This window comes from Diachasma alloeum, unplaced genomic scaffold (assembly GCF_001412515.2).
Source record: "Diachasma alloeum isolate Michigan unplaced genomic scaffold, Dall2.0 Dall_scaffold_00194, whole genome shotgun sequence".
NCBI lineage: Eukaryota > Metazoa > Arthropoda > Insecta > Hymenoptera > Braconidae > Diachasma > Diachasma alloeum.
The window spans coordinates 1,776,612-1,790,529 of record NW_021680359.1 but is presented as its reverse complement, the minus strand read 5'-3'; the positions used below and the strand labels follow the sequence as shown (position 1 = coordinate 1,790,529).

At 36.7% G+C, this 13,918-nt stretch overlaps 1 protein-coding gene across 2 annotated transcripts; it reads right to left on the bottom strand.

Moving 5' to 3' along the window:
- Positions 1–1,299: 1,299 nt before the first annotated feature.
- LOC107048552 lies at positions 1,300–13,130 on the bottom strand. 2 transcript variants are annotated; one of them, XM_015271772.1, is made up of 4 exons: positions 12,867–13,130; positions 12,345–12,710; positions 4,902–5,076; positions 1,300–4,736 (listed from the first exon to the last, which is right to left on the bottom strand). In XM_015271772.1, the coding sequence occupies exons 3-4, from the start codon at positions 5,042–5,044 to the stop codon at positions 2,216–2,218; spliced, it is 2,664 nt and encodes an 887-aa protein (XP_015127258.1). In that variant the 5' UTR covers positions 5,045–5,076; positions 12,345–12,710; positions 12,867–13,130; the 3' UTR covers positions 1,300–2,215. The 2 variants fall into 2 exon arrangements, with proteins under 2 accessions (XP_015127258.1, XP_015127257.1); XM_015271771.1 differs by having other exon boundaries at positions 12,345–12,688.
- Between the last annotated feature and the right edge of the window lie 788 nt (positions 13,131–13,918).

The window sequence follows — 13,918 nt, the reverse complement described above, 5'->3', positions numbered from 1 at the left end:
ATCTTAATAACAGACAAGCGTAAGTGCTATGAGTTTCCTATGTAGATACACTTATCTGTTATTAAGGTGTCGATATGTTCATCTCCGTCGTTGTTAAATATCCAACATCCTTTGAATTTTTTTACATATTTATAAAATGATAGAAGATATTGAAGGAAGAAAAAGTAAAAATGAATGAGTTAAATAGATAGAATGACTTATACCTTCTCGTGTAATCAACGTGGTCCTCGATAGGCTATTAATATAGTAGTCATAAACAGGAGTACAGGGGAGAAATAGTAATTAAAAAATAGTATATTTCAGCACGTGTGGGGCAATTTCGTCTTTAACGTGTGTGGGGTTTACAGCATGAGCCGAAGGCGAGTGATGTAACCACACACGTTAAGGACGAAATTTCCCAACAAGTACTGAACAAAATTTTATGTCGCTCATGCCTGAAACCGGCTGAATTAGACACGAGATGCGAAGCGTCGAGTGTGTAATCCAGCCGGTTTCAGGCCTGAGTGGCATAATAGTATATTGTGTTACCAGTGCGTAAAAAACCATTTTTTCGCACGCACGCGTAACAGATCCTATTTTTTGTGATACCTGCCAAGTTCACTGTTCGGAACGGTAATGGGGGTAAAGTGGTTATTTTTGTGCACGGCCTCTTAATTTTACGCACGCTGTGCGTAAAACAAGCTAAATGGTTCCGAAAAGTGAATTTTTCAGGCAGCTATCTAAAAAATTTATATAATTTCAAACATCTTTCAACAACTGGGTTTTAGTAAAAAAATATACGGAAATTTTTCGATTTAAAGAGAGGTTCTCGTTAAAGAGTATTCTCCTCAATTTTTTAATGAAAACAGTTGATAATCTAGAACACGTGTTCAACATCTTTGGTTCCATGTCTTTGTAAAATCCATATTGAATACGTGAGCACTATTTCGAAGTAAAATATCAGAATTTTTTGTTGGAGCTCGTCCGATTTTCTATGGTAATTATATTTTTTTACTTCACTCCGTGCTAAAAGTCACGTTTATTGCGCGGATTGAGCTTAAATAGTATAGACCAATGGGGTATAAATTTTGTCTTCCACGAATGTGAGTACAGACCTCGCTTTCGGCTTGTCTTCTGAGCTTCACATTCGTCGAAAGTGGAATTTGTGCCCTAGTGCTTCAATTTACCGAAAGATCTTTACTGAACCTCTAGCTTTCGGAAGTACCTAAGATGAAGTAAAATATAAATGTTTTATACTTGCTCACTAAGGTATCCTTGGGTGGACCGGAGAGGCGAAACTCTGGATATTGAAATAGATGATTCGTGTCTCAAATATAAATTTTTATTCAAGTAACCAAGGTCTTCTTGTATTACTTCAGATACACTCATTCTTTTATCGCCCTTACTTTCTCAAACTAACGATCAATTACATTTCATAGGGATAGGTTTTCCATTATGTTCTCGGTCCATTAAACGGGTAACTGCTGTTATGATATTAACAGGTGTAGAAAATAACAAAATAAGTCAATTATTAAATTATCATATTTTTACAATTGATGAATAACTTAATTCTACTCCTCAGATATACTCATTCAATAATTCACAAATACTTATGCCTAAGTATGATACATGTATGTAGAAGAGAATGAGGCAGAAAAATGGAAAATCAATCAAGACAAAATTCAGTAAATTATTTAATCAATATTTCGCACTATTCACTATTCCCTTCTCCACCATCTTACATTCGTATATTTCTGTATTTCTACGAGATATGACTAATAATGATGCCAGCTGTGTAATTAAAGTCTGAAAACTTTAGTAATGTCGGTGTCATTCTCCCGAATTGGACCATCATGATAAAACAAATTAAAAGAAATGAATATAAGTTCGTCCTTGCATATTGGCATCTAAACTCTATATACAAATACTTAATTACATTTCCAATGTAAGGAAAACTAGAAACAATCGATGCATCCTACTTCAATTTAACCGTTTAGTAATTTGCTGAAACGTGTTAATCCAAATATGCCAATCTTCACAGTTACATAAATACTTCAATAATGAGTGATTATAAAGCAAATGTCAAAAGACCTTTGTCGTAAATAAGCAAAAATCCCAAAAAAGTGCCTCGAATTTTTCTCTAAAAACGCGTCATTATCGAGATAGTTTTATTTTCACCAAGGTATGGAAAATAAATTTGTTCTGTCGTGTTTTATAGATTGCCTATTGAATCCATTCATGCTAGTTTCAAGTAGATCGTTCTGTCCCTAACTTTGCAGTGTCTGAGCTCTCTCAAGGCTCGTTGAGCTTCATTGGGCGATGAAAAAGCCACTCTGGCATCGCCAGTGGGCATACCCTTCTCGTTGTATCTTCTAATGACATTTTCTCTCTTGACATCAAAGTCTCTGAAGAACTCAATGATCTCATTGATGTCAGCTTTGAAGGGTACATTCTCAAGAGAAAGAACACAACCAGGTTTACCAAAGCCCTCGACGTAATCAAGAGAGGACCCAGGAGGACCCGGTCTATTGATGGGCATGTGTCTGGGAAGCGCCATGATGCCAGGAGGTCCCCTAGGAAGACCAAACCCTCCGTTTCCAAACCTGGGTGGATGATTCCCCATCGGTGAGAACCTCGGACGCTCCTGAAGGGGTAAAGGAAAAGGCTGCTGCGTTTCTACAAACTGTGTATCTGCATTGCCCAACATATCCAACATTTTATTTCTCGCGACAAGCTCAATAGTAGGAAAATTCTTTCCCATTGGGAGTCCACTCTTGCCCGTTGCCCTGACGGCCTCCTCAGCACTCTCAAACTCGCAGAAACACTCGCCCGCCGGTGATCCGTGATTATTCAACATCATATGAATTCTACGTGGTACAATTCCAATGTCTGAGAAAAAGTCTTGGATATCACGTTCAATCACCTGGAAAGGCAATCCCCGCATGATAATACAATCGGGAGTACTAGCCTCTCCAAGGGTCTCCTGTTCATGGGTGCGTTTGGCTTGAGAAAATTTATCATCGCTTATCGACATTGCTGTTATCGCTTTTGGCCCTATTTTCAATGGGCTCGTTAACGCCGCTTTAGCGTCCTCAGCCCTAGAAAATTGTACATAAGCCATGTACTGGGGTGTACCGCTTGAGTCTTTTTTTGATGTTATGAAAAGATCATTTATTTTACATTCATCCAATTCCTTGGCAATGTCTGCTTCTTTGGTAAAAGAGGGGAGATCGGCAAGTAAAATACATGAGTTTCGAGAATCATTGGTAATGCTCTCAGGATTTTCATCGGGTTTTTCGCGTTCGGGAACGTAAGAGTCAACAGCTTTGTCGAAGAGAGTTTCATCGAGTGAGCAAACCTCGACCTCCGAGCCACGGATAAAACGAGGGACACTGAGAGCCAATTCTTTCCCCTCGGGTTTGAGGAATCTGATATAAGCTATTCCTACTCTGTTGCCTTGAGTGTCGTTGATGAGTTTCAAACCATCTTTGCGGATGTAGATTCCCTGGAATGCATGTCGAACATCTCCGTAAGTCGCATTCAATGGCATATTACGAACTTCGATACAGTGACCTCCCGATTTATCGAACCTCACACCATTGCCAACATTTCTCGACTTTGCTCTCTCAGAATTACCAGGGAAAGCATCATAAGGAGTAGAGGAACTCGTCTGAAAAGCATGGGGATTTCTCCTACCATCCAACTCCTGCATCTTACTCAATAAATGAGAATTTGCCCTTGAGTTGGCTCTGAAATTAGTATTTCCAAAGCTTGGGAAATTATCAAAGCCAGTGGATCTGACAGGGAATCTTATGTCACTCAAACGTGGTGGTCGATCACTCGACCACTGATTGTCACGTTTCAATGAATTAATACTGGATAATCCCAAGGACGATGGTAATGAGTTAAGATTGAGTGAATTAATCGCAGGTGTCTGAATGCCCCCGTTAATACCATTGAGGGTTTGAAATTGATTGGGTTGCATGAGAGGTGTTTGTCCAACTGTTGGGAAATTCATGGACCTTTCTGTCTCTGGAAGCGCCGCAATACCTGCGCCAAGTATTCCCGGTGCTATAATTAATGGCATTTGACTCTGCGGAGGAACTTCCCAGATCCCATTTTCGATGCTATTTCCCCCAGATGCATTCCCTTTTTTTCCAGAACCTTTGCTTCCGCTTTGCTGATCTTTGGGGAATGAGCCGACAATAACCACTTCGCTATTATCATCATCCTGTATATCTTTACGCCTATCACTGTGGGAACTACGCTTGCTGTCTCGATCACGTGAGCGTGTACGATCTCGTGAACGATCTCTACGGCGCCTGCCACGATCTCGACGATCGCGGTCTCGCGATCTACTCCTGTCTCGTCTACGTCTATCCCTACCCCGATCGCGCCTGTCCCTGTCTCTGTCACGATCGCGCGACTTCGATCTATCCCGTGATCTTGAACGATCCCTACGGTCTTTACGATCTTTGGTCGTTTCACTCTCATTGTCACGTTCTTTGTCGCGTTTTGATTCAACCGCCGGCGATGACTTCTGCTGGAGTTGCTGGGAATTGGCTAAGGGAACTCCCGATTGTTGGGGCACTGGTGCCACTGGCGTTTGCATAAACGACTGGAGTGACAGAGTTTGTTGACGCGCTGCTTCAATCACCTTCTGCATCTCCGTACGAGAACTTAGCAAAAGTTTTATCTTCATCTCTTTGATCTTTCCACCGTCGTGCATCATTGCCTGACGGGCATCCTCATCAGTGCTGTGGGCCAATAATTTCATTTTTTCGTTTTGTTTGGATGGTTAATAAAAAGAAAGAAAGAGAGGGATGAGTGTGGGGAAAAAACCAACGAAGAGTGATAATAAGTTGTTTCTGGGGAATTTGATCGACTAGGGAACGATATCTGCAGCAAGATGAATTGTTTACCTGAACGCTATGAAAGCATCGCCCAATTCGCCGCCGACTATGTGGACACCACCCTCGGGGATGCTCAGGCCACGGAAGAATTGACGGATGTCAAGGGCATTTGCTGACCATGCCAAGTTTTGTAGTCTGATTATTACACTCATTTTTGAATAGTGTAGGAGAAAGTGAGTATAATCTGTAACCGAAGGGAGGTAATAACAGTTGTTAATATGCTTGGGATGTTCAATTTTTTTTGCAGAGTTGTTTTAACTTTATTTCGGTTTTCTTGTTGTTTCGAGAGTAAGCTGACGGAGGAGAGTTCCTAACAATTAAGGAGGAGAATGAATTTTGCGAATCTTCGATCATCGAAATACATTTAGTACAATGTCCTTGATTGCAGCAATCGACTCGGAAAGCAGGGAGCATTAGAACGTCTCGTTTCCTGAATGAATTACGAGATTGTAACGAGGTCAAATGTCAGCAGCCTTGAAAAGTATATCGATAAATTCAGTATAAAATAAATCGTACATCTCAAAAATAATCCTACTGTGAATCCAGTTCTATTTTTTTATGGACGATTAAATTAGGCAATCTGAATTCAACAGTTTCTTGTCTAAATATTTCATTTGAATCTTCAATGGTGTATCAGAATTCTCCACAGTTAAATTTTATCGAAACAATAACGATATTTAAAATTAATCTAAAAATAATTTGTTCATTCATAATAATAATATTAATAATAATAATTCCTTCATTCATTCAACTCTTCTAATAATTGAGACTTGTCATAAAAACCTGTGGAACAAACTGGAATGCCATTGAAAATATGTCAATCTCCTGAAGAGTAGCTATCAGTTATCTACCATCTTGTTAGAAGATCACCCTCCACTATGGCATTCCAAGTACTTTTGTTATTTAATTAGGAGAGAGTGGGGCAAAATGAAACAGCCGAACAACAACTATTGGACGCAATTCAAGCAAAAAAAATTTCTTTATCAACTTTTGTTTCTTAACTTTTTTTATTATTGAGAGTGCTGATGAGAATAATAATTTTCTATTCGTTTTGTCATTCAATTGATTAGATTAGGCCGATTACACTTTTCTTTTTTCATTTGATTGAAATTCGGCATCACATTTTCCTTTTTCCCCCTCTGGGTCTGCCCCTGGACTTTGGATTTTGATGTTTCATTTCCTTTTCACTTAATCCATTGACAAAATCTTCCGTCAAAACTTCTCAATAATTTTCCATTCTACTGAATGAACAATAAGGTTTCTGGTTAGTACTCCCAAGAATAAAAAAAAATTAATGAAAAACAATTTTTTTGCTTGAATTGCATCAAACAGTTATTTTCGACTGTTTCATTTTGCCCCACTCTCCCCTATCTAGACGAGAGTTGTGGTTTTTTAATGAAATCATCAACCACACAAAATAAAAGTCCTCACAAATTCATCAAGAATAAACTTTCGAGTCTATCATGATGAATTTTCAGTCTGCCGTCGGTGAAGGAACTCCTCGAACAACATCCTTTTGAAACATGATGTGGCAGAAAAACGGTTGAACCTGGCATTTTGGAAAAGTGTTTCGATCCTTAAAAACCTTCTTGGACTAGCATTTTCATCTGTTATACACTTTGTTTCCGTGTTTATTTGACTTCAAACAATAAAATTCCTCATCCGTTTCATGTCATACAAAATAGATAATAAGAAACTGAGACGAACAGAATAAGTAAATTGAAAAAAAATTACCCAATTTCTGCTATACATGGAAAGAAATAGGGTGATCAGGCCAATTGCTGGACGATTAAAGGAAATTCGAGTTTCGTGGTAGGATCTAAAATAAAAGAATCACCTAAATGGGGATATGATGGCATCCCTATCTTCAAGAATGTTTTAATTAGCAGAAAAAACGGTTTAAAGTGAAAATAACAAAACAAAGAATAATTAAATTGAGAAATAGTTGAATGTAGCCGAAACCCCCAATTTCTGGACGACTTGGTGATATTTTTATTTATTTATTAAATGTTGATCAATAGAAGAAAGTAATTGATCACATGATTATACACAAGGGATATTATGGAGAGGTGAAATAATTAATACAATTTTCATTTTATTTGTGGAATATTCAATGCAAGTTGAAATCGTCCAGAAATTGACCTGTTTACCCTACATCACAATCTTGTGCGAATGCCTTCAGAAATTAGTGTGCTACCCGCTAGCCGCGGGATCAAACAGGGGATCAACGAAAAATTCGGATACGTACCCTAATTTTTCAAGGTTTTACGCTACATTTTTTTATAATTCACGTGAAAATTAGGGTGACATGTTATGCCCCAGGGTTAGTGGGTAAACGTAGAAAAATGGTTTACTTTATATTTTATTTCTTTTTTTACGGAATTTATCACACGAAGCTTGTGATTGGCCATCGCCCGAGGGCCTCCAGCCTGGAAAATGGTTTATTTGATTTGAATTGAATAAACTTCATACGAATTAAATAAATTTAAAAGGGGGGAGTGGGGCAAAATGAAACAGTCGAAAAACGACTATATGACGCAATTCAAGCAAAAAAAACTTTGTTATCAACTTTTATTTATTAAGAATAATAAATATTCTATCAGTCTTATAATTGAATGGATTATAATTCAATTGATTAAATTAATCCGATTACACTTTTCTTGTTTCATCCGATTGAAATTGAACATCACATTTTTTTTTTTTTGGACTTGCTCGGGACTAGATTTTACTGTTTTATTTTCAATTAACCCATTGACAAAATCTTCTCCCGTCAAAACTTCTCAAAAAATTTCCATTCCACTGAATGGAAAATTATTATTCTCATCCGTACTGCCAAGAATAAAAAAAGTTAATAAACAAAAGTTGCTTAAAAAAATTAAAAGAATTTTTTTTTTCTTGCTTGAATTGTGTCAAACAATTCTTTTTCGAGTGTTCCATTTCGCCCTACTCTCCTCTAGAGGATTTCTATCGTTTAAAATTGATGAGGGAGACATGCGGAAAAAGTTAAGTGCACAGCATTGGGTTCAAGAAAGATGTCTTCACCGAGAAACTGACCCTCTGCTGGAGAGAAAAAGACCTCTCCCTACAAAATTCCTCCAGGGTTCAATTACAAATCCCTCGTAATTCTAGATGTGATGAGGAGATTATCGAGACTCCTCTGGGGTCATTGGTGGTGGAGATTTTAAATGTTATCGTTCAAGGGCATGTCAACTAAATTTTCGACCGATAGCGACTGTTTGTAATCTTGACCGTAATGGTGATATTGGTCACTTAATTGCAATTTGTCTGATTTTTGAAAGTCTAAGAAATTTGTGGCTACCTAAATTGTAAATAGAGCCAAGAGACTGTATTACTTCATAGTTAAGGCGCGCAAATTAAGAAACTTTCATAATAATCTGATTATAGAAGCAGATGCTGACATCTCATAAGCTGCCTCGTAAGTTAACTCCCTTTCGCTCAATACGCTAACTGCTGTTTATTCCTGTCTGAATAATTGATTGAATGATTAAATGTACACAAAACAAATCAATTAAGAAGCCTGTATTGTAACTCCCCCCTGCCGTAGGGATCTCCCTGTATGGCAGGTAGGGTGAACAGGCCAATTGCTGGGCGATTAAGGGAAATTCAAATTTCGTGGTAGGATCTAAAATAAAAGAATCATCTAAATATGGATATGATGGTTTCCATACCTTCAGGAATGTTTTAATTAGCAGAAAAAAATTATTTGAAGTGAAAATAACAAAACAAAGAATAATTGAATTAAAAAATAGTTGAATGCAGCAGAAACCCCTAATTTCTGGACGATTGGGCCATATTTTTTAATTTTTTACATATGTCGATCAATAGAAAAAATAATTGATCACATGATTATACACGAGTAATATTATTGAAAGGTGAAATAGTCAGTACAATTTTCATTTTATCGTTTATGGAATATTCAATGGAAGTTAAAATCATCCAGAAATTGACCTGTTTACCCTATATGAAATAAATAAAAATAAATAAATCAAGAATAAATCTAACAAAGGATTTGATTCAAACAGAGTCTATTTAAATCAAATGAACTATTTTTCCGGATTTTCGTTAGAATCTCCTTTCCACATATAAAAAAACTATACCTATTCTTATTGTTTGGAATCCAACGAACATTTTAAAGAGTCTGAATAGAATGAAAAGTGTAGTTACGTTTGAATATGTAATGTTTACTCGAAAATAATTTACTTTGAAGCAGGAATTTGGTTGAAATTTTTTTTCATTTTTCAATATGTTCGTGTATGAAAAGTCTATCGATGGATCTTCCGATTTTCAAATTCACGATGCGCCCTCTCCAACAACATCAACAATTCAGCAGAGAATAATTTTATGGTATGTCCAATTTCATGGTAAATCAATTAGGTGCGAAAAATTGACTTTAATGACGTGCAAAAATTCAATAAAAGAATAGTGATTTAGGAGCATTCAAATACGAAATACAATTGGGCGAGGAGGAGGTTTGAATTTTGTACCGTTTTGAAATAAAGGGGGACAGTGGTTGTCTGCGTTGTCATGTCACATCATATTTTTTTCTACCATTTCTTAGATAACAAAATCGAAAATATTTTTTTCTGCTTTCCTCTTTTCAAATCCAATTTTATGAGAAAAACATGGAAAAGAGAAACAAATAATCTTCATAATTAAAAGACGTCGTTGATTTTGTAACATAATATATAGGGGGAGGAGGTCCACGTTTGTGACAGCTTGCAACGAGGGGCGGGACTAAAAAGTCCAAAGACGTGACGTAATATTTGAATACCTCTTGTAACTAATTTGTGACATTGAAACCATCAATCGTCCCCTAAAAACAAATTTCCATAGTTAAGACGGCCATTGAAGCTCGCCTAGGAAAATGATGGACAATTAAAAATTTCTTAAGAAGTCATGTTCTAATACTCTTAATTTTTCCGGAATTAATTAATAGTTCATTGCTTGCGCTATGAGCTCCACGCCGGAATTTTTACATTTTTTGGATAACAATGTTAAAACAATTGAAAAAAATTGTCATCTTATTCTGAAGTACCCGGTGGCTTGGCGCAGTGGGTAAGTTCATTGCCTCATATGCGAAAGGTTCCGAGTTCAAATCCCGGCCGGGTAGAATGGTGCGATCTAACCATTTAAACTCTTGATCATCATCGCAATATACCCTAACCGGGTCGAAGCGATGTAAAATAACGATAAAAAAAAATTATTCTGAAGTATATAAAAGCCCTATCAACAGAGAGCTAAGAGGGATTTTTACTGACAAGGACCGTGTCCTATTTCCCAACAAAAATTTTCTTTAAAAATATTTTCAATGTTGAAATATAGCAATTTTTATATAAAAACTCCATGGGTGCTGTGTTAGGAGGAGCAAAACACAAAAATTTCCGAAAAATAAGTCAACTTTGAACCGCACAGAATAAGTAACTATATTTGTATTCTAAATGCTTGCGGGCTTCCATTAACGATATTTGGAATTTGATTAAAGACTTTTTTCAGTTTTTCTCCATGAACTGTTAGATGAATATTGCCATGCAGCATCGGGTTTACGAACGAAGTATTAAATCAAACATTATGTTAGCTACATGAATCGTCAAAATTTTTGAATATAAATGTATAAATATAAAGTTCAAACTCAAAGAAATTTAATGAGTGTATAATATAGTTTATCATCGAATGGAGGTCATGTTTTCGATTAAGAGAAATTGATAAATTTCCAAACACGACACATACAAGTGAGTCACTTCTCGAAGTAACATCAAAGTAACATTAAAAATTCTATAGTTGGGAAAAAGAATCTTTTTGTCAAGATTCCCTGCTGTTACTCAGAGATTATTCGAATCAAGATACATTTTTATGTCCACAAATAGCGGTTTGTCTAATCAGTTTAATGAAAATAATTAAATATGGGTCATAAAAATCCCTTTGATTGAACCGCGCCCCAGGAATGCCTTGAAATTAAAGTGTGATTAATCCCCCAATTGAAATTCACTAAATATTAAAAAAGCGCTACCGTAGTAATTCAAACTAATGATCCCAATAAATTCTTAAAGTCGACGAACCAATTCATCATTTCATCTCGTGATTATAAACCGAACAACGATGCCCCTCAGCTCAATCATTCTCTGGTGCACCAACGTCTAAACAATTGTGCACAAATTAATTTTTTTCCGTCGTTCTGGTGCCTAGTAAAATCGACAATAGATGTTCACCCAACGCTGAGAGACGAAGAGAATACATCAGTGCAGCCGTGCGGCTCTCAAATAAATTGATGCAGGATGAGCAATGAAAGGCCAGCAGTGGAAAATCTAACTCTGCTTCGGCATGATGACGAAACTCAATTCCAACTGCATTCAATATCAATTCATTCGGATTTAAACACTGACAGGCTCCTCCGCAATCCCCTTCATTATCGGAAGCTTGTTAAGAATTTTCAGGAAGCTTCAACAATGTGTTGTCAATTATTGTACGATCATCAAAAAAGAGTGGGAGTAAATGAGAGTATAGAAATTATGAAAAAGTTACGTTAACATCGCCGATTCATTAATACGATTACTTCAATGTTTTACAGTTTCTAAACAATTCGAAATCATTCAGAATCAGTTGCCACGCCATATTGATTGATTCTCGTGTTTTTATAGATCAAGTGGGATACGATGAGATGCATTCATCAGGGTGAAACTGCTTCCAAGATTGACTGCTAACAGGGACAGAATCAAGGACTACTCAAATGATTTTTCAGCAGTGATGGGGAAAGTTCCGTTGATATTATCAAGAATTCAAGTGGATTATCCAAATGAACTTTACTATTTTATATTCGTTTTCATTCTTCTCATCTCTCGATTTTCCTCACTTCACTTCCTCTGCAGCCTTAACTTACCTCTACGATGGAATTTTGTAAATAGAAAGGTAATGGGTATACTTGTGGACTAGTGTAACCGAACAAGTACAAGTAACATTTGGTGTATCTCAATTTATTTTTATAATATATAGAGACTGATATAGTCTTTGTCAGTGAGTTTTCCGAGTGCTCGTGAACGTTTGGAGCGAACGTGTAGCCTGAAAGCATTATTCCTATTTCCAGATTAAGGGGGGGGGGGGAAAGAGAAGGATTAATGAACGCTGTTCCTTCCAATCAAATTTAATTCTTCTCTTTTGTTTTCTTTTGTCTAATCATCGGGAAATTCGACTACTTTCAGTGGCCAATGTTTGGATGTGCTACTTACCTTCCAACGAAAAAATTAATCCAATCAATTAAAGCCCTGATTTCCATTTGGTAAATTATTTACGAAAATCCAATAGGAAAAGCATCCCCATAATTCAACCCAAGTTTGTAATACTAATGGAGTGACTCCCCTCGGTAAACGTTAAACTCATCAGTGAAAGACTTGAAATTAATACCCTCACAAACATTACTAATTTTATGAATAAAATTACCTTAGCAGGAACTCGACAAAGGATTTCCACAGTCTTCAAGCGTGATGTTCTAAAATGTGCGTTAATGCAAGAAGATAATCGACGATATATTCAATTTATCGAAGATCCGTGGCTTTGATGATTAATCCGGGCAGAAAGACGACGTTGAAAAAACTGCTGTCCCATTGTAAAATCACACGGACATTGTTCATAGGATCGCGTCAAAATACCTGGCATATATCTATATATGTGTACATATATATTTTGCAAAATCTTTATTTTATCCTTTTTAATTCGCTTTCAATACGTTGACTATCCTTGGTCTTGAACAGAGGCACCTAATTGACGCGATTCAGCCTATAACCCTGCAACACACACAATTTTTTTCTATTTGGCTTTGTCGTCCATTGCTTATCACCGAAAATTAACCATTAATCATCCAAAATACTACAACCTTGTTACAAATCAATTGAAAAAAAGTCCTAAGCGAACTGATTTGAGACGATTTACACTCATCTCTTCAGATAATAATTAGAAACTTACCAGCCGCAGAAAATCGCACAAAGTGGAGTGAAGCCCTTTGACTCCCAATGAACGGCTTGTGACGAATGAAAAAATGAAACGAAACTTCCCTCCCCTTCTCACACAGTCAAACGAGAAAGTTATGTCTGTAGCATTAGTTTTTTTTTTCCACGTGATAATCGAGTGAAAAATTCAATAAAATAATTACGTCCAAGTATGAAAGATCTCTTTATTTTATCAGACGTAAAATAGACGACACCCCGACGACGAGCCTCACAAGATGGCGGAATGGCGGATTGGATTGTGTCGGCAAGGAGAGGGGATGTAAGGAGGGGGAGGGAATCCTTGCTATTGGTCAGGAGGACCCCTGTTGCGCTGTTTTTAAATGGCGACCGATCACAACTAACGACACTCGCGGATCCTACTTATCTGTTCGATTCTTCTATTCAATAATCACGTGATTTAGAAAAATGTATTTTGTTTTTTGTTGTTCGCTCGATAATTCATTATGCTAGTTTTATCGTTAATTTCAATGAGTTATGTAAATATTGAAACAAAAAATTATTTCTCATGCGGATTAGCCTTGAATCTTCATCCAATGCCTTGAATCTGACATACAATATAATGATTCTTCCTCCTCACTTGAAACTATCGAATTAGGCAGAATGTCACAGTAGTGTTGGTTTTTTATTCTAAGAAGAAATTTTTGAACAATTTCGAAAAACTCTTGTTCACACATGCCGGAGATAAACACTTTTTCGGAATAAATGGGGGATGAAGGCAAAAATGGGGTTTTTCAGGTCCCGTGACACGAAAAATTAATATACACACCTCGCCATGGAAAACATATCACCCTCTCGCACGTGGCTCGGGCATGTAATGCACTATTTCTTCACAATATCCGTATAACGGTGTTTGACGTTTTTTTGGCGTTCATCAAATAACGGTGATGAAAATTTTAGTTCATTTTCATCAACGCTCATTTTTTGCGTCCCAATTCGATTAAATTTTTATTGGAATTTCAGTAGAAAATTCTATTAATTTTTTGCGCCAATTTAATTAAAAATTGTGTT

What these genes read in the sequence shown, in the direction of transcription:
- LOC107048552 (XM_015271772.1), bottom strand. Translation starts at nt 5,044, where the DNA reads ATGAGTGTAATAATCAGACTACAAAACTTGGCATGGTCAGCAAATGCC. An exon ending in GATGCTTTCATAGCGTTCAG is followed by an intron (nt 4,737 to 4,901) that starts GTAAACAATTCA and finishes ATTGGCCCACAG; the next exon opens with CACTGATGAGGATGCCCGTC.